The sequence below is a fragment of the Sylvia atricapilla genome, chromosome 3, assembly GCF_009819655.1.
Source record: "Sylvia atricapilla isolate bSylAtr1 chromosome 3, bSylAtr1.pri, whole genome shotgun sequence".
Taxonomy (NCBI): domain Eukaryota; kingdom Metazoa; phylum Chordata; class Aves; order Passeriformes; family Sylviidae; genus Sylvia; species Sylvia atricapilla.
The window spans coordinates 28998180-29016284 of NC_089142.1; the positions used below are offsets into that span (position 1 = coordinate 28998180).

The 18105-nt window shown below is 39.2% G+C and overlaps 2 protein-coding genes across 2 annotated transcripts in view; one reads left to right on the forward strand and one right to left on the reverse strand.

Annotated features, from left to right (window-relative positions):
* The window catches only part of COL19A1 (collagen type XIX alpha 1 chain), a 172210-nt gene extending 164434 nt beyond the window's left edge, over positions 1–7776 (forward strand). Inside the window, 3 exon segments of the mRNA XM_066314266.1 lie at positions 414–569; positions 6891–6968; positions 7206–7776. Of these exon segments, the coding sequence (XP_066170363.1) occupies positions 414–569; positions 6891–6968; positions 7206–7342 (371 nt within the window). The 3' untranslated portion in view covers positions 7343–7776.
* Positions 7777–16714: 8938 nt separating this feature from the next.
* The window catches only part of COL9A1 (collagen type IX alpha 1 chain), a 61612-nt gene continuing 60221 nt past the window's right edge, over positions 16715–18105 (reverse strand). The window contains exon 38 of the mRNA XM_066314310.1: positions 16715–17329. Coding sequence (XP_066170407.1) covers positions 17145–17329 — 185 coding nt within the window. The 3' untranslated portion in view covers positions 16715–17144. The remainder of the gene's footprint in view (positions 17330–18105) is intronic.

The window sequence follows — 18105 nt, forward strand, 5'->3', positions numbered from 1 at the left end:
CTCCAAGGACTGTTCACAGTATTTAATCTCTACTTTGCAGCATAATATGAGTTACAAACATATAAGGTAGCTCTCCATCAGTGTGCTAAATGTGCTAATTATTCTCTCTATGTGTTTTAAGTACTTCCAGGAACAGGAGTCAGAAGTAATTTGAAATATTGGAATGTTAGTAATAGAGAGTAGTACTAGAAACTTTAATACAAATTCATTCTGATTATTTCAAAGGGTAAAGACTCAGACACGAATCTGAGTTGGAAGGTCTCAGTGCTTATTGGAGCATTTAATACCTTGACATTAAAAAGACTTTAACACCCTACTTACAGAAACTTTAGCTGAAGCTTAGGGATTTTTTTTTCCCCTTTTTTGCTAGGAGATTTCTTACTGACTTTTTATTGTGTCTTTGATTCATGAAGAAAGAATGGCTCAATTTGTATCCCAGCTGAAGCTGCCTGCTGCAATGCTTGCCTCCCAAGCTCATGGAAAACCAGGGCCCCCAGGAAAAGATGGGTCACCAGGGCCACCAGGAAAGGATGGTTTGCCAGGGCCACCAGGAGAACGTGGAATTCAAGGTAGGAATTCCAAAAAATGTTGGTTTTAGTTGTATCTCTAAATGTTTATACACTTGCTAATGTTTATTAAATAAGCCAGGATTACCTATCTAGCTTTCTAATGATTAACTTTTAAACTTATGTACTTATATTTTTCCAGACCATATCTAAATATTAACCCATAGTAAATGTGTGGATTTTACTGATTAAAAACTCCTAATCAGTGCATTTTATTCTAATCAGTTATAAAGTTAATTATTGCCAGATACCTAAATCTGACAGAACTACTATAGCAGTAATTTTTTTCTGCAAAGTAAGAAAGAAAATAATGCCAACACTCTTGCTATTTAGATTCAGCTTCATATCGAGAGACCATCTTATTTAAGAAAGAAAATTTGATCTCTTAGTCTGACTGCTCTCAGCTTTCATCCTGAGAAAATACAGGGCAGGAAAAACTGAAGAAAAATATTCTTCTTTAAGAAGCAGTGAAAATTGAAGTATTACTAAATGAATTCTTCTTACGGGGAAGGAATCTATTGTCATTAAAAAAAAAAATCAGAGTAAGCAGTTTTTCACTACACCCCAAACAGTAATTTGTGCTTTGCAATGCACTTGAATGGTATAGGACTCTTGTTTCTGTGAACTGTCTTTTGCTGAAAAATTAGCTTTGAGGGATCCAGGTTCATTGTAGTTGTGCTCTACTGTAGAGTCAGCCTTTCAGAGATTAAAAGGAAGAGGAGACCAGACTAGAAGAAAAAAAATTATAGATGAATAATATTTTGTGGGCGGGTAACATGTAATTTGCAGTTTATCTGTAGGGAGTTCTTTATTATCTTTTGTTAGTTTGGTCTGCTCTGGAGTCAGAGCAAGTCAGACTGGAATGAAGAACATGCCAGCAAAGCTGAAGATGTGTGGATCCTAAAGCTATCAGAAGATTAAGGACTTACTAACACTGATAAGCGCAAACCCCTGACAGAAGCTTGAAAAATGTGATGAGCTCAGAATGAGAAGAACAAGAATAAAGGATCGAGAAAAACAATAAAAGGCTTAGAATCTTACAACACTGACTTCATTGCTACCTAATATTCAGATTACTGCAAATAGTCACCTTCAATGTCAGTGCCAGATTGTTCAATGATGATGTATGTACTGGATAGTCTCAAAAACTGCTGGGAAGTGAAACGTTGCACTAGGTTTCATTTCCACTAGTGAGCATCAAGAGTAAAAGATGATAGATGTGCTTGAGAAAAAACAAAAAAAGCTGCTTTTCCGTATCTTGTACTTAAGTAAAGTAGTGCCCCATGCACACAGGATTTTCATTTGTTGTACCAATATGTTCAATACTTGGTTTTGATTAATAAGAGGTAAGCTAAGTGAGAAGCCTTTAATTCTCTGATACATCAAAAGATATACAAAATTACACTTCCAAGGAACAAAAACCAAAAGTTTACCTTGCCGCTTTTTCATACTGCAAATAAGAGACCATCCTGTAAGAGGAGCACACTTACACATACCCTTCATGCCTTCCTCAGTTGTGCCTGTGCATGTTACTGCTTTGTGTCAAGAGCAAAAAGAAATTCAAATCTCTGAGCAGACTGAAAAGTATCCTTTTATATTCCAGCTTGTCTTCAGCCATAAAACACTAGCAAACAAGACTTCTTGGTGAAGCACATTACATGCATGTGTGGCTGGGCCCTTTAAGCATGCTGTGTGCACAAGTCCTAATACAGACTTGGTATTGACTGATAGACACTTCTTATTATATTTCTCTCTTGGGTGTAGCCCAGATCGCCAACTTCAGGGATTTGCTGTGTGCAGTAATATGTGCCTGGGCTGGCAGAGTGAGCCACTTGTCCCACACAGGCAAGGAGAGGTAGATGCTTTCCACAAGCAATTAACAGGACCTCTGTGAATATGTCCTGTTTGTGATGCTGCATGCAGAGCCTGCCAGAGCCAGCCAGCTGGAAAGGCAGGTGCTGCTGTGTGTCTGGAGAGGTGTTTAGCTTCATTTGTGGATTCACAGGGGTCCCTCTATACACCTTGAGTGTGGTGCTGGTTCCCCTGGAAATTGGTCAGGAATTATTTAGCCGGATTCCAACAGAATCTCCTTCTGCACAGCAAAGTAATAGGTAGAGGGTTAGTCTCAGAAGCAAAAAAGAGAGATACTAACTTTTGGAAGTGTAGGCATGGTTTTCAAAAAGTGTACATAAGAATTGCTGGACTCTTATGTATGGGGTCATTCCCTTCTAAGGAAATTCGGAATTTTTACCTGCTGGCCTTCAGCAAGGTTGTTCATAGTGTTCCTCAGATCCTTCCCAGTGGTTCAGGCAGATATAATTTATAGGATGGTCTCATTAGAAATATAGTATGCAAGCAAAATATAATTAAGAATTACAACTTAAATTATGAAACACAATTGGTATTTAAAAGCAGATGGAAGATTTTTATAGACATATATATATATATATATATCTCAAAAATTACCTATGGCATATGCATCCTCAAGCTGATGCTCTGAGGTAGGACTAATGGTCCTGCATCTCCTTATGGGAGAACAGAGGGACTTTACTCTGTATGACTTTTCAAGTATGGTAATATCTCCCAGAGAATTAAAAAGTTTATTTAAACATTTTACAAACATGATATATCAATGTCATCTGTCTGCAAACAGTCAGTCAGCTTGTCGTGTTAGAGGTTCTAGCTTAATTAACTCTACTGACTTAACTGGATTTTTAAAATTTTAATAGTAAGTGAATTTTAGTCCATTAGATGAAATGCACCTTGGGATAATTTAGCAATCCAGAGATACTTTATGTTAATATGACTTGATTTTTTTCTCAATAGAGAAAATATTCCATCCTAGTTAAAATTCGCTCTTTCTATGAAATTAAGGAAATAAGGTATTTTTATAGGTTCTCATAACGTGTGGTGGCCTTGAGGAATCAAAAAAAAAAAAAGTTCAGCTCAGAAAATAAAAATACTATGCAATGAATAGTGAAAGATCCTTATTTTTATTGGTAATCTCTGTTGTGAAGTTTATGTCTCTTTTTATTATTATTAATTTACATGGTGGAAGAATGTAAAAACCTTGGCTGACATTAGGAACCCATTGTAATGGATGTTGTCTAGACACAGTCATGTTGTCTAGACACAGTCACTCTTCTGAAACAGCTGCACTGATTTCAAGAGATATCTCCTGCAAAATGTTCCCTGTTGTGGAGGCTAAAGTTAACCTCTTTTACTTTGATTTGAAACCCAGCTGCTCCCTCTCAGCTGAGAGCTGTAACACACAGAAGGAGTTCAGAACATGTGTTGGTGGCTGGATGAGAGTGTTTCATCTTAGCACCCTCTCTGTTGCTTTGCAGTCTTTTTAAGAACACTTGAGTGTTTGCACAGTAAAACACAGTGGATACGTTGATCTTATTGTTCCCTGTTTTGGTAATCTCTTTGCCTTGTATTTGTATTAAAGAATCTCAGATTTCTCTAGATACTTGACATGTTAGTTTCAGGTACTTGCATTGTCCATGCTGATAGAAGAGGTCTCCATAACATAGGAAGAGTATTCTTCTGGAATAAACTTCTGGAGCAGTTTAAATACCTTTTACCTCAGAGTTCATGGACATGAACTTGTGTAATTTCCATGTAGAGCCGAGGGTGTAGCAGTAGTGACACTTTTACCATGATGTTTGTGGGGAGCACCAAACTGAGAGCTGAATTCCAGCTGTCACTACTCATCTATGAAGAAAAGCTAATCTGTATGAACACAAACTTGCTACATAGTGCTACCAAGTCTTTACCCTACTGCCCACGTTGGGTACGTGTTTGTAATAACAGAACTTTGGGGTTGCAGAAATCACAACAAAACTTCTGGGACTGAGTGAAGGGCTCTGCTAAAACACTTACCTTTTGAATTAAGCAGGTGCCTCTTACTGGAATTGCAATTCTACCAGGAGAAGTAGGTAACATCTTATATGTGCCTTTACATTAAAAACAATAAATCAAAATCTGTTTTATGTGTATGGTAATATTTTCCTTTGACTGTGTATCAGTTTGTCAGTCGAAGCTCAGAAAGAAGGTGATATTATCTTCTAGAGGTGTAATCATGACCCTGCTTCTGAGCAATATATACCTCATTAAAAATCAAGCATTTTTCTGCCAAAATTACACATTACCTTGTTCACATTGTTTACATATAAGTCTGTTTATTAATATTCTTGCATTCTATCAAATAAAGCCTTATTCTTCAGTGCTAGCAGAAATTACCTGCCACCATGTAAAAGCTACTCCCTTTGGATACAGTCAGTAATGGTATACCACTACCCTGCACCATGTATCTGCATTGGCAGACTGCTCTTTGTCCTGTTGTGTTGGGGTTTTTTTCCTTATTTTCTTGTATTCCAGTGATGTTTACAGAATCATTCAGTCTTGGGGATTTTAAATATGATACATGGTACCTTTAATTTCTCTCTCTTCTCCATAACTAAAGAAATTCAAAACTAATTATTAGTGGCAGCACTCCATTGTAAAATTAGAGTTAACTGGGTTTGTAGTGGAAAATGCATTGTAACAGTGACTGTAAATTAAAAGACATTGAGAAATATAAAATAAATAGGACGTGTAATGGATCCTGTGGTTGAGCTTTTCAAAAAGTAGCAAAACTACAAGTTGCACAAGATTTTTCAGAGCAAATCAACTTGATGTAGTTATGAATACTACTCTGGTCATTGGAGAGTAAATCCAGTATAAACATCTGCATATTCTTTTTCATTAGTCTTTATTAGGCTTGTGTGTGTATATGCCTTGTACAATTTTCTTGACATAACCCAGTGACCAGAATGCATGATTAATTTGAATTTGGGGTTCTGTGTGGTTTTAAACTGTTGATTTCCTTTAGTTCTGTTATATATGGCATTCTGCATGCATTTGGTAATTTTTTGCCTCGCTGTAATTTCTTTGCTGTGTTGCTGAGAGTAGTAAGATGACTGATGCTCTGTTTTGAAAGCTGGAATGATTGCAACAGTCTTTCTACTGAAGTGTATAATGAGCTTGTGTGTAACAGAAAGCTTGAATGCTCTGTGTACCATTCCTACTGCATTGTCTGTTGTAACAACCCTGAATTGGTATCCGCAGCCCTCAAAGTAATTTCCTTCTGGAATATCCTGTAAGGTAGCACTGTTACATAGACCACAGCACACGGACAAGGCAGCCTTTGCCATCCACCTGTCAGTGCCAGTTAATCTTCATGAGACATCAGGTGGATTGACATGGCTGTGCTCTTCTCTTTTAATTCAAACTAAGTTACAGTTCTTCACAAGACAAAGAACTCCATACTTTATTGTATGGCATAGGTGATGCTAAAAATATACTCGTCCCTGAAGCAGGAAGATTTAAATTCCAAATGTGACCAGAAATCAGCAAATTACTCTTAAACTTTTGTCACCTTACATGCCAGCATCTGAGGTGCTGGGTACAGAAGAGGGTTTCCTTTTAAGCCCTTTTGAAGTCAGGGTTTGAAGCAGGTGTTTCCTTTCAATATGCCATCGTCCTTTCTCCTGCATAACAAAGGTACATTCTTAACTTGAAATAATAAGGAAAATATTTTACTGATAGCGAAAAGTTCTCTGCTTTAAAGCAGACAGAGTGTTTCCAACTAATAAAACTTTTTAAAAACAGTTCGAGGAAAAAGAAGCAGAGGTTGGGCATGGATTGAAGCACCTGAGAAGGTGGAAGCCTTTTAGAAAACTACAAAACTGTGGCCTGTGAAGGAAAAGGACTCAAGTATTCAAAATATAATTAGTAATCACATCATGTTAATGATATGCAGCTACTTGAGTCAAAGTAAGCTTCAAACCCAGAATCTGCACAAGCTCCAAAGATGCTTCATTCCACGTGAGGGCAACTGGGCAACACTGGCCAGGGAATGGGTTTTCTCTCACACACAGGGGATTGTCTAATCATAAAACTACCAGTTTACAGCCTAAAATGTGTAAGTGTAAGGATTTATGCAGAACAGAAGAGGGCAAAGAATGCATTTGGCTCTTTATTAAAGGAATTTCTGGTTACCTAAAATCTTGGGGAAAGGCCCAGCTAGTGAATAAAGCAAGAGCCCTTTGACAGATTATACAACTGTTACTGCTAGAAATACTCATGTTTTCCAGAAGGAATTTATAAACTTTAGAGCTGTCTCAGGAAAAAGAAAACCAAACAGATTCTGAAAAAGAGAACTGAGCATGTGCTTTCCCAATTATATTTGTCTTGGTAATTTCGTGTCAACAAGATATACAGAAAATCACTACCTAAAATAAGAGGGTGCTCTTATTTTCATATCTTTATTCTGTGTAGGTTATAGAGGACAAAAAGGGGAAAGAGGCGAGCCTGGAATTGGACTGCCTGGTAACCCTGGACCACCTGGCCCTGCAGGTACAAGTCTCCAGATTTATTTCTGCTATTGTTATTTATGAACTAACAGGCCTTTCTCCTGTTTTTAATGCTCATTTTACACTCCTGATTTTTCCTCCCAAGCTGGGTCCTAGCGTGAGGTCAGCCCCACCTGCCTTCTCCTGGATGTACTGGAATACAGCTGATGTCAATGATGAAATGCAGGGCACTGCCCGTGCTCTGGTGAGGACTCTGCTAATTCTAGCTTTGTTTTGCCAGCTGCTGGCCTGCCAGGCCCACCAGGAACATCAGGCTCTCCAGGACCGCAGGGGCCGCCGGGACCCACCGGGAGATGCAATCCGGCAGATTGCTATTACCACGTATCACAGACTCGCTCACGCACCAGCAGGAAATAAAAACCCTCTCCCTCCCAGACACTTGGGTTCACTGTCACTTTTCACACTTTCCAATAAGTTAATTTAAGTTTTGAAATATTTGCTGCATTTTTTGTTTCTCTTGACACTGCACGGTATATAGATAATTTGTAAGGCACAAAATTGAGCCTTTTTCTATGTTATTTGCAGTGTCATACTGATGACGTGATGTCATATATTTTCCAGAGTGCATTCCAGGTGTTGTTTCTCATATTTATTTTGCTAAGAACAGAAAATAGGCCCAAATAATTTTCATTAACTTCTTTCTTCAAACAAAAAATATTTTATTAGAACTTAAGACATTATGTATGCCTCCATATGTAAGCTGTCTTTATTTTTCTTGCTGGTGCTGAATTTTAAATGGAAAAAATACATTTCTGAAGTTGCAAAGTGTACTCGTTCATGGCAAATGCAGGACCTGAACTGGAGCACTAGGGACTCTGTTTATGTCCCTCAAGGAGGCTCCAGCACACCTGAACATTGTCTGCCATGCACCAGGAATGCTGCCCACGGTCACATCCAAGATGGAAAAGAAGGCAACAAAGATAAATTCATGATCTCTTTATCCCGTCCAAAGATGAGCTTCAGACTGACTGGAAAACCACCAGGTGTAGCTCCAGGAAGTGATTCTCCTCACTGGATTTTGTCACAGCTGGGGCCTTATATGTTCCTTTAGTCGTGGTTACTCATACTCCAGATATTAAATGCAAGAGGCTGCTGATGGTGTTCTGGACTGAGAACTGGCACACCTTCTAACCATTACATGGACTGAGTAAGGGCACTAAGGACTGTAATCAAGCTACTCTGCCATTAAATCTGCCTACAGCAAAGATGACCCCTTGCTTTAGAGCTGAGGCTGGTGAGTACTTAGTCCAAGAATGGAACTTCACAAGCCTCTAATTTCGGTGATGGCACTGTTTTCCTCTTCTTCCTGCAATATTACCATGCTGAAATAAGCTTGAGAAGAACATGGAATCTGTAGAGTGCGAAACTTACGGGTCCTGTTAACTGGTTACGTAAAATTTCTTGAGTTCAAGAGAAATTTGGAAAAATATACAAAATCCTCCTAGAAAGGTGTACTACTGAGAGCAACAGCATCCAATTTTCAGGCATTTAGTAAAGGCTACAGGAACAGACAATGTCAATTATGAACAAAACAGAATAGTGTGTAAATCCCATAGAGTTCAAAGGGTTGAGCAAAAGAAGAGCTGGAGAAAAGATGATCCTGAAAAGGAATGAATAGGGATGGCCAAAATTTCACTTCTGGTTATTAATTAACAGATGATCCTAAATTAGTCCTGTGGAATTTTGTACAGTGCAAGGTGCTATTTAGAGAACACAGATATCTATAACCTACAACCTCAAAATGTACCTGTAGTACAAAGCCCTGAAGGCTCTTATCCCATCATTTGGAAGTCAGTCACTCTCCCACATCAGGTAGGGAAGTAGTTTTGATAACTCTGTGCTTGAGCAGTACTGAGCTACCAGGGAAATATTCTCAAGTTGAAAGTGCCGGCTTCCAGAGAAGCTGTTGTGATACATGAATCTGGCTGACTTCCGGGTTTTGACTGGTGGGAGTCTTTAGCAAAAGATCCACATTGGCATTTGTTCTGAATAGAGTTCCTAGCACTTGCACCCAGAGCAGAGGAGCAAGATGAGAGCAAGAGGTGACAGAATGAACTCAGGCTGGGGCACTCGAGACACTTTCTGAAAGGGAAATCACACATCCCTGACATGTTCATTGGTTTGGTGTTTGGAGGAAAGAAGATGCTTGCTACAAAAGGATGTTAAAGGAAACACAGGGATGGAAGGCTGAGAGTAGACACCTGGGACAGGAGAGGGCAGCAGGAATGAGAGCAACAGAAGACTTGTGGCATACCGTGAAACTATCTCCTGAAGGAGCTGCAATGCACCCTGTGGCTGCTGATGCCTTGGGGAGTCAGGGTGTTTTATCTGTTCCTTGTGAGAATGGGGTCAAAAGCCCACAGTCAAACCCAGTCCTCACACCTCCTGCTCTTCTCACCCCCCTCATTTCTCAGGAGGTAATGTCTGTCCTTTCTCCAGGCCAGCACTTTCTTCTCTGCAGGCAGTGGGCACCTGACCGCTGGGCTGAAAGTGCATTTGGGACAAGTGGTCCTGCCTGAGCTTAGCTCCACACAAGCTGCCCCAGACACACTCCAGAACTGCTGTGCCCGTGGAGCATGTTTTGGTTTGTTCTGTGGAACTGATCACCCTTCCAGTTCTGGTGCTCAGGCTGTGGGAGTGCTGGGAATGGTGAGGCAGCTGGAAACTGAGCACTGAGGCACTGACTGCTGTGCGGGCCACAGGTCTGCCTGCCCAGAAAGTACAGCCTTACACCAACACATCTTGGTGTCTAAACATGGGCACCAGAGGAGCAGCAGCCCCACATACTGGTGTCCCGTCTCTGAAAGGAACTGCTGGTCAGGTATCTTGCATGAACATTTTCTCTTCCTTGTTTTTTTGGTTTTTTATTTTTGTTACTACTTTAGTAATTCCAGTATATGTAGTAATCGAAACATTTTTTACTTCATAAGTTGATTTTGAACTTCATTTTCTGTGATAATATTGAAAAGGGTGCTGTCTTGTGGTAGTACTTGTGTGACTTCGAGCTTCCCAAGCAGCCCCATCCTGGAAGGCTGTATATAGACCATTGCGCCGCATTGGTGGTATCTGTATATTTTGGGGCTTTTAGCTTGCTAAAACCCAGCATCTGTTATCTGCCAGATGCAATTGCTGTATTTTAATTTACTTGAACTTATTGGTAAGCAGAACACTTTTTATATTTGAAGAAGTTTTATTTTTTCATCTATGTTTCCTACAGATGCCTTTTTCTTTTTATAGGCTCAAAGAGAAAGGCCTTTCTAAAATGTAATTGAATGCTTTGAGTTGATTTGCAGGTAACTTTGGTAATTATCTTGTTGCATTATTTTTATTTTGCTAAAAGCCCACTTTAATTTTCTCATGTGAGAAAATGGGTTTTTTTATACGGGCTATCTCAATAACTATTTTAAGATGTCACTTTCTTGACTGGGGTAGAACAGAATTAATCTCATCTTTACTTTACTTCACACTGGCGTGCTCCTACTTTGCATTTTTAAAATTGAAAGCGGAATATAGCCGGAAATATGTGTCTGCATGTTCTTCAGGTTTGGTCCCTGAATTTTCTTAACAGTTTCAGACTGATGTTGTCTTAGTTTTTTGGGCAGGAGGCCAGGGAGGGAAGAGGGAATACTAACCCATTTTGCAATTTCCTTTACCAGTGTTGTATCTGTTCTAAGCAGTTTGCGCTGCAGTAAGCACTGCAAAGTAAACACGAGGGATTCTTTTTTCCAGTAGCGTAAGGTCTTTTATTCTGCTTTGGGTTTGTTTACATGCAACAAGACTCAAAAGTGAAGTAACTTTGACAAAATGTTTTAAACCTTTCTTAAAAGCTATTTGAGCTTTATCCTAGTTCAAGATCAGACTATTACATTTTATGGCAAGTTGTTTTATCACCTGTTAAGAACGTGTTGGGATTTTCCTTAAATAGCTATGTATAGAACTACTCAGTTTGCCTAAAGAAAGTGCAGGAACCTGCCAAGAGGGAAGCTTTCCCGAGGCTGCAGCAGACCTCCTGCTGTCCACATGGTGGAGTGCAAAACATTCTTTCAGTACAAAGATTAAAGCCTAGGCATAACTCGCCCAGCAGCACAAGAGCTGACCCAGCCATGTGTATTCTCACAGCACAACAGTCAGTGCTTCTCATTTTGTTCTTGAGACTGACTTTTTTTCTATTTCCTTCCTTCAAATCTCTTTAGTTTTGTTTGGCAGTATTTGCAGAAATACTGCCTCTCTTGAAGAACTATCGTCAGATCATATTGCTAAGATTTCATTTTTGTTTATTATTATATTATGTCGTATGTATGTTACAAAAGAATATGTTGTGGTGGAACGTCTCACTTTCAGGCATCGTTTATGTCCCCTAAATTGATGTTTGTCTCCAGGGGAGGAGTGACTCATCTATGGTTAGTAAAAACTTCAACAGTATCCAATATACAATTGGGCAGCAGTGCAGCCTGTTTTGAGAACAGCAGGCAACGTTTTGAGAACCAATATTCTTACCTTAAACTGGATTTGTTTTCAATGTTAAAAGAGCACTATGATACAGAAACGACTGATTATCCATCCTTCCCTTATGTTTTATGGCAGATGTTAAATATGCACAACTTTGTTGAATAAGTGGGGGTTTTAATTAATGAATAATCACACAAAAGTATTTTCAATATTCTTATTTTTCACAAGGGTGAAATGTTATTTTTCATGTCTATGTGCACTCAATTTTTTTTCTGAAATGTTTATATGAAAGTCTTGTAGAAATCACACCTGCTAAATTAGCATTTTATAAGCTTGTTTCTTCAAACAGACTGCATAAAACCAGTCCCTAATATTACATTTTTCTAATGCAGTAGAATTGCTGCTCTAATACAAGATGTTAGAACAAGAAAAGTAACTCAGAAATCAAAACATTGCTGGTTTGGGGTATGTTTTTATTGAGTTTTTTACAGTTTCTGGATGTACCAAGTCATGCAAATTTTTCCTGAAATCTGATATATCCACTACAATTTGATTGTACTGGATGGATGTTTAAATCACCTCCATGTACATAGATGGGTGTAGGCCATGGAGAACAAGTTTAACCCTCACCTGGTCGTGGTTGGCATTCAAGTGGAAAATTCAAGCTTCGGTACTGTAAGGAAACATGATTTTCAAATATTAATTGCTAACAAACATTACAGAGTCTAGACCAAAATAAGTTTGTAGCTAAAAAGATTGGAGTCTACATGTCTTTTAGCTGTTTTCTTTCTTAGTCTGCTATTCTATAAATATGAATGCATTTAATTATTTCCTCCAGTTTTAATGTAAATATATTCTGTCTCCAGTCAGAATGTTTGAAGGATTCTCAGTGACACACCTTGGGTTTTTATATTCTTTCATTTCTGAATTATATGTAGCTGCCACTGAATGAATCACAGAACATGAGGACTGGTTGCTTCCTTCTTTCCGTATATTTTTGGTTTGCAACATTTAAGGTTCAATTCAATGGAAATGCATTAAGTGGATGAAAAATAACTTTTTACATTATTATATGGCCATGTACATCTGAAACAGGATACTGGATGGAAATGGAAATATTTGACATACTTTCTGTTTGTGGCTGTCAAAAATGTCAGCCTTTCCTTCTGTGTCGGATCACGAGAGGGAGGATGCAGCTGCAAACAGGAGAAAGGAGAGGCACAAAGCCACTGCAGTGGGCCCTGGGGAGAAGTCAGGACAGGTTGGCTGAATTTGGGGGGGTTGGATTTGGACCCCAACTGAAGTCAGTTTTGTGCTTTCTAGGCCTGGTGGAACTTAGGGGTCCACAATCTGGATTAAAAAACAAACAAATAAACAAAACCAACTAAATGCAAAACCTTGGTCTTAATATGCATATAATTTATGGAAATTAATACATTCTCTGAATGCAGATAAACTTCCTGCCCAAGTAGGAGAAAATCACTTTTATTCGAGAAACTGGTTCACTGAACTTTAGGGAACTTTAGGAATTTTCATTTTTCTCTTGCTGCCTAACTCTCCCAGGAGGAAAATTCCGATGGCATTTTAAAGGACTCTAAGTAACCATTTCACCACTAACTTGATTTTCTTTCTTCTGATTTCATAGTGAATTTAGAAAGTTTGTTTTGTTCATTGTCTGAACTTACCAGGTTTAGTCATCCTTTTGCATGCACAGTCAGCAAGGAAAACAGAACAGGAATAACAAAAAATTGAAGGAGGGAATAAAGCTGAAGCTGTAGAAAATCACACAGGAGTAACTTGCTCTACAAAATATACATATTTCCTCTCTACCTGTGACCCATGAGCAGAGGAGACACAGCAACTGCGTTTTTTAAGTATAAAGGAAGCAGAGGTTACATGGCCAAAAACCAATACAGCGATGAGCAGATCAAGCGAACACATTTCACCCAGTTTTCTGAAAAATTTAACAACTTTTGCAAAAAAGCAGCATTTGTATGTGGAGCACAACTGCTGTGTTCTGCCAGGATGAACTAACACTGTGGTCTCTGAAAAGAAGTGTTTCTTGGGAAACTTCATTTCTTGTTCCTTCTGTCCTTTGAGTAACCTTCAAAATAGCACCTGTTGACACTTTTCATATTTGAAGGAAAACAAATTTTGTTGCAGATACTTGCTTGGCTCTGGTGAACTCAGATCACGACTAAGGTATTCAAGGACACAAAATGTAGTGTAATCCTCCCTAGCCTTGGTTTCAGACATCATTTAGGAGCTCCAAATAGTGCTCTAGAGCTTCTTTGGCTACAGAGACCTTTGTGAAACATTCAAGAATTTTGGCAGCAGTTGCTTGAAACCAGTGGTGTTTGATGCAGAACATTTAAATATAAACTCATATATTAACTTCATGTATATATAATCTATAGATGTATAATGCATCCATCTCTTAGCTCAGAATTTGGCAGCAGTGGTATGAATACTTGATAATAATGGTGAATGCTGTTAATCCAGTTGACCTCTGGTCGCTAGTGGGGTTCCTCAAGGCTCAGAAATGGGGTTGGTCCTGTTCAGTGCCTTTATCAGTGACCTGGATGAGGGGATTGAGAGCACCTTCAGTCAATTGCAGACAGCACCAAGCTGGGTGAGAGTGTTGATCTGCTAAAGGCTAGGAAGGCTCTGTAAAATGGGGAATCGGGACAGGCTGGATTGATGAATGTTGAGGATTGCCCCAGCCCATGTGTAGGACCTTGGTCTTGGCCTTGCTGAACCTCATGAGGCTCCTATGGACTCACTTCTTGAGCCTGTCCACATCCTTCTGGATGACGTCCCTTCCCCTCAGTGTGCACCACACCGTTTGGTGGTGTTGGCAAACTTGCTGAGGGTGCACTCAATCCCATGGTCCATGGCACCAGCAAAGACATTAAACAGTGCCAGTCCCAATACAGACCCTCGAGGAACTGGTCTCCACTAGGACATTGAGCCAGTGATCCCAACTCTTTTAGTGTGGCCACCCAAGTCCATCTGTAAAATCCACATCTCTCCAGTTTAGAGACAAGGATGTTGTGCAGGGCAGTGTCAAATCCTTTGTCCAGATAGATTATGTCATTCCCTCTTCCTTCATCATGAATATAACCCTGTCAGAAGGCCACCAAATTTGTTGGCAGTGCCAGGTTAACAGTCAGACTCAGTGATTGTGAAGTTCTTGTCCAACCTAAAAAAGTCTATAAACTAGTTTTATAGACCCAGATTTTCTCTCAGTTCCTGCCTATACTGAAGTATCTGATGAGCTAAAATATGTATTTATCACACTGCAATTAAAATTCCAGGACTAGAAGTGACGACAGAGATCATGATGGGTAAAAGATTTCATTGGTCTTCTGTTCAATAAATCTCACAGAATTTTATGATGCTGAACCTGAAGGAGATGAGAACAAGATTTACTTGGGATTCCACTGAGATTTCAGGAGCATCTGATTAAAATTGGTAGCACACTGACAGTGGCTTGTGAAACCTCTCATCCTCTTTGCACTGTGTCTTCTAAATTTATTCTAAAACCTTTTTTTTTTCCCTGTATCACCATAGTCAACGCACCTTTATTTTAAATTAACAATCCTGTCTTTATTTTACTTGAATGTACTGCTACTAAAAATTTTGCCTCTGGTATGTTATGGTGTGCAGTCTACCATTTGTCAAGTACCTCTTTTCCATTCTTGTGTAAGATTTGGAATTGAGAATTAAGTTAATCCACACATCCCATAAGGACTTACAATTGGCCTGAGGACTTTTTCTTCATTTCTGTAAGTCAAAACTTGTGAGTCAGTTTGAAGGCAGAAAATCTGTCACAATCTTAAAATGTCCACTTATAAAAATTCTGCATTGAATTGACTCTCAGTGTTGAATTTGTTTGATTGTAATTATTCTTATTTGGGTTTTGCATATGAATATTTTTGCTCCTACATGAGTTTCCTTCCACTGTGGAATTTTATGCATTTTTCAGACTGTATTTTCTAAAGCACTTCACAATTGTATTTAAATGTGGGGGGGGTTGCTTTTTTTGATTCATAAGTTTATGCATTACATACAGAAAACAATATTTTCATTCTGTTATCAGGTGAGATTTTTTCTTTTCAACAGTTTTACACACTTTATAGTCAAAATAAAAGTTTGCTGGTGAAACTACAGGGTTTTTTACTAGTGTGTTATTTGTTCCACTGCCTAATGAGTATTTATGAGGACTCCACCCCAAGTCAGTAAAAACGGACCTAATTCAAAAACTTTTGAAACCTCCTTTATGCGTTCCCAAGCCACTCACTTTGTGTGGAATCTTTTGGATTTGTTCCTCAGGAATGAAAAATCTTTGCACTTGCCAATTTTGGAGACTTCTTGTAGTACTCATTTAGAAAATCAAGTTTGGATTAAGGGAGGTTTAACTACTATTTTTTTGCAATAATTCCTTTTGGAGCATACATCATACCAGTACTTTTCCCTTTCGTGTTATCTTACATGTTATGTGCAAAATGCAGAGCTCCGTGGATCTTGTTATTTCTCTCTGTTGTCACATGGCATCAAGTCAAGGGTTTGGAAAATTATCAGACAATTAAGGGTGAGGAGAAAAACCAGTGCTTAACACAAGTGTGCCAGAGCTTGTGTCAGAAAATTTGGATGGCTAATAATGAAAAGAAAGAAAATAGCATAGGATGGTTTCATTGTTGTCTCAGAGTGAAAATAAACTTCAAAGAGATATAGTCAAACCACGAATAGTTTAATTTATACAGAGAGGAATATCCACATTGCACATTTTCCACTAAAAACTGAGTATCTAAGAAAGGCGACTTGGGCCATCTAATGGCTGCCTCCTGGCTGTTCTGGCTCTCAATACTGAATGCAACCATACATTAAAAATATTATTTATTATTGTGCGGATTTGTAATCTTTTAGAGGTTACATACCTATTTCTAGGACTTACAATTCTGTTGCCAAAATACTAGCCTTTTATTTTAATGCCACATATAACAAGGCAAGTTGCAATGGACTTCATATGGAATTACAAATGCAACACAAATTGGAGTCAAAAATGAAGAGGCTATTCCATGTGGATTATTCATGGCAACCCCGTGATTGTACCTTTACAGATATTGGCAGCATAACAGTGCCAGGGCTGGTGGGTTTTCATGAGAACCTCGCACCTGCGTTTTTGTGATTGAATTGAAGAGCTGAAAGAGGTTTAGCATATTCTGTGCAAGATACACGTACAATGAAGTGACTGCGGATGAAGGGTATGTGCTAGAATTTATTTTTAGAAGTACGAAAGAAAAGCTACAGCTGCAGTAAATAAAACTATCATTTTTTTTTTATTTGATGACTGAAAAAGTTATTTCACTGTACATCATACATAGGAATCAAGTAGGGGAGGAGGAAAAATCACAGAAACTCTTTATTAAACAAAATCAAAAATAAAAAATAAAAATAGACAAGTACCTTTTCTTTCCCCCCACAAGGAGAAGGCAGAAGCATCACCTGTTTATTTCTGTAAGCACCATTGTTCCAGCTTGTGCTGCTAAGTACTCCTTTTGGAAGGACGTACAACCACTGTGTTAAAAATACCTTACTGAAACCTTGGTTGGAAGGTTTGTCCCTGTCTGCATTTCTCCGTCATTCGTTATTTTGTCCTCGGCTGTCCGTGCAGGATGTAAATTGATGCCGACACACGGCGGCACTCTCAGGGCCCTTTCATGTTCTTCCCTGCTCTCTGTCCCGCCTGCACCCTGCAGGACGCCGGCTCGCAGTAGCCGGGAGGGCCGGGAGGGCCGGGGGGACCGGGAACCCCAGGCTGCCCGGCCACCCCGGGGGGACCTCGGTCACCGTCACGGCCTTCCCTGCCGTAGCTGGCTTTGCCTGGTTCACCTGCAAAAGTGGAGGCAGGTCTAAACGTTGGCAGCGTACGACTTGCTAAACAGAATAAGCATCCTGTCTTTAAGAGCTGTGTGAAGATGTTTTATTCACTGCTCTCAGGGTATTCCCAAGAGGGGTCCCAACTTATAGGGACAATTTTCTTCTACATGACACCCAATCTTACACAGATACAGCAATGAAATTTCAGTCCCAGTGCTCTCCAGTTGTACTAGTGCAGGTTTGCTGCTGTTCAAAGCTCTGCAGGGTACTCCACTCAGCCAGCCCTGCCCCTGCTGCCAATAACTTGGGCTCTCTGGAAAAAGAAATACCTTCTCTTTTTTTTTTTTTTTTTCCCCACTCAGATCATTGGGGAAACAGATGTAAAGACTGGAACTGGTGAGCACTAAAGTAGTTTTTACTTCTAAATCTTCAATGAAGAAAGGAAAAACAGGAAGCCTTTTCCAGTGATAAATTTCTACATAAAACACCTCTGAAATACACAGACATCCGTGGGATCAGTAAATACTAAACATTTGTTTTCCTTTTTCACAGGAGAACAAATATGAGTAGATTATCTTGCTATATAAACACAGAAATGTGCCGTAGAAATACATGTTTATGTTCGTTCGCTGGCCACTAGAGGCCAGCTGTGCTTCATCCATCAGCAGGAACCTCCCCTGGAGCCATGGTGTATGAGACTGCAATTAATCACCACAGGTATAAAATAATATCCTAAATTATATCTGGAGCTTTTAAGACTGCTGTGTCTGCCAGTGAGATAATCTGCA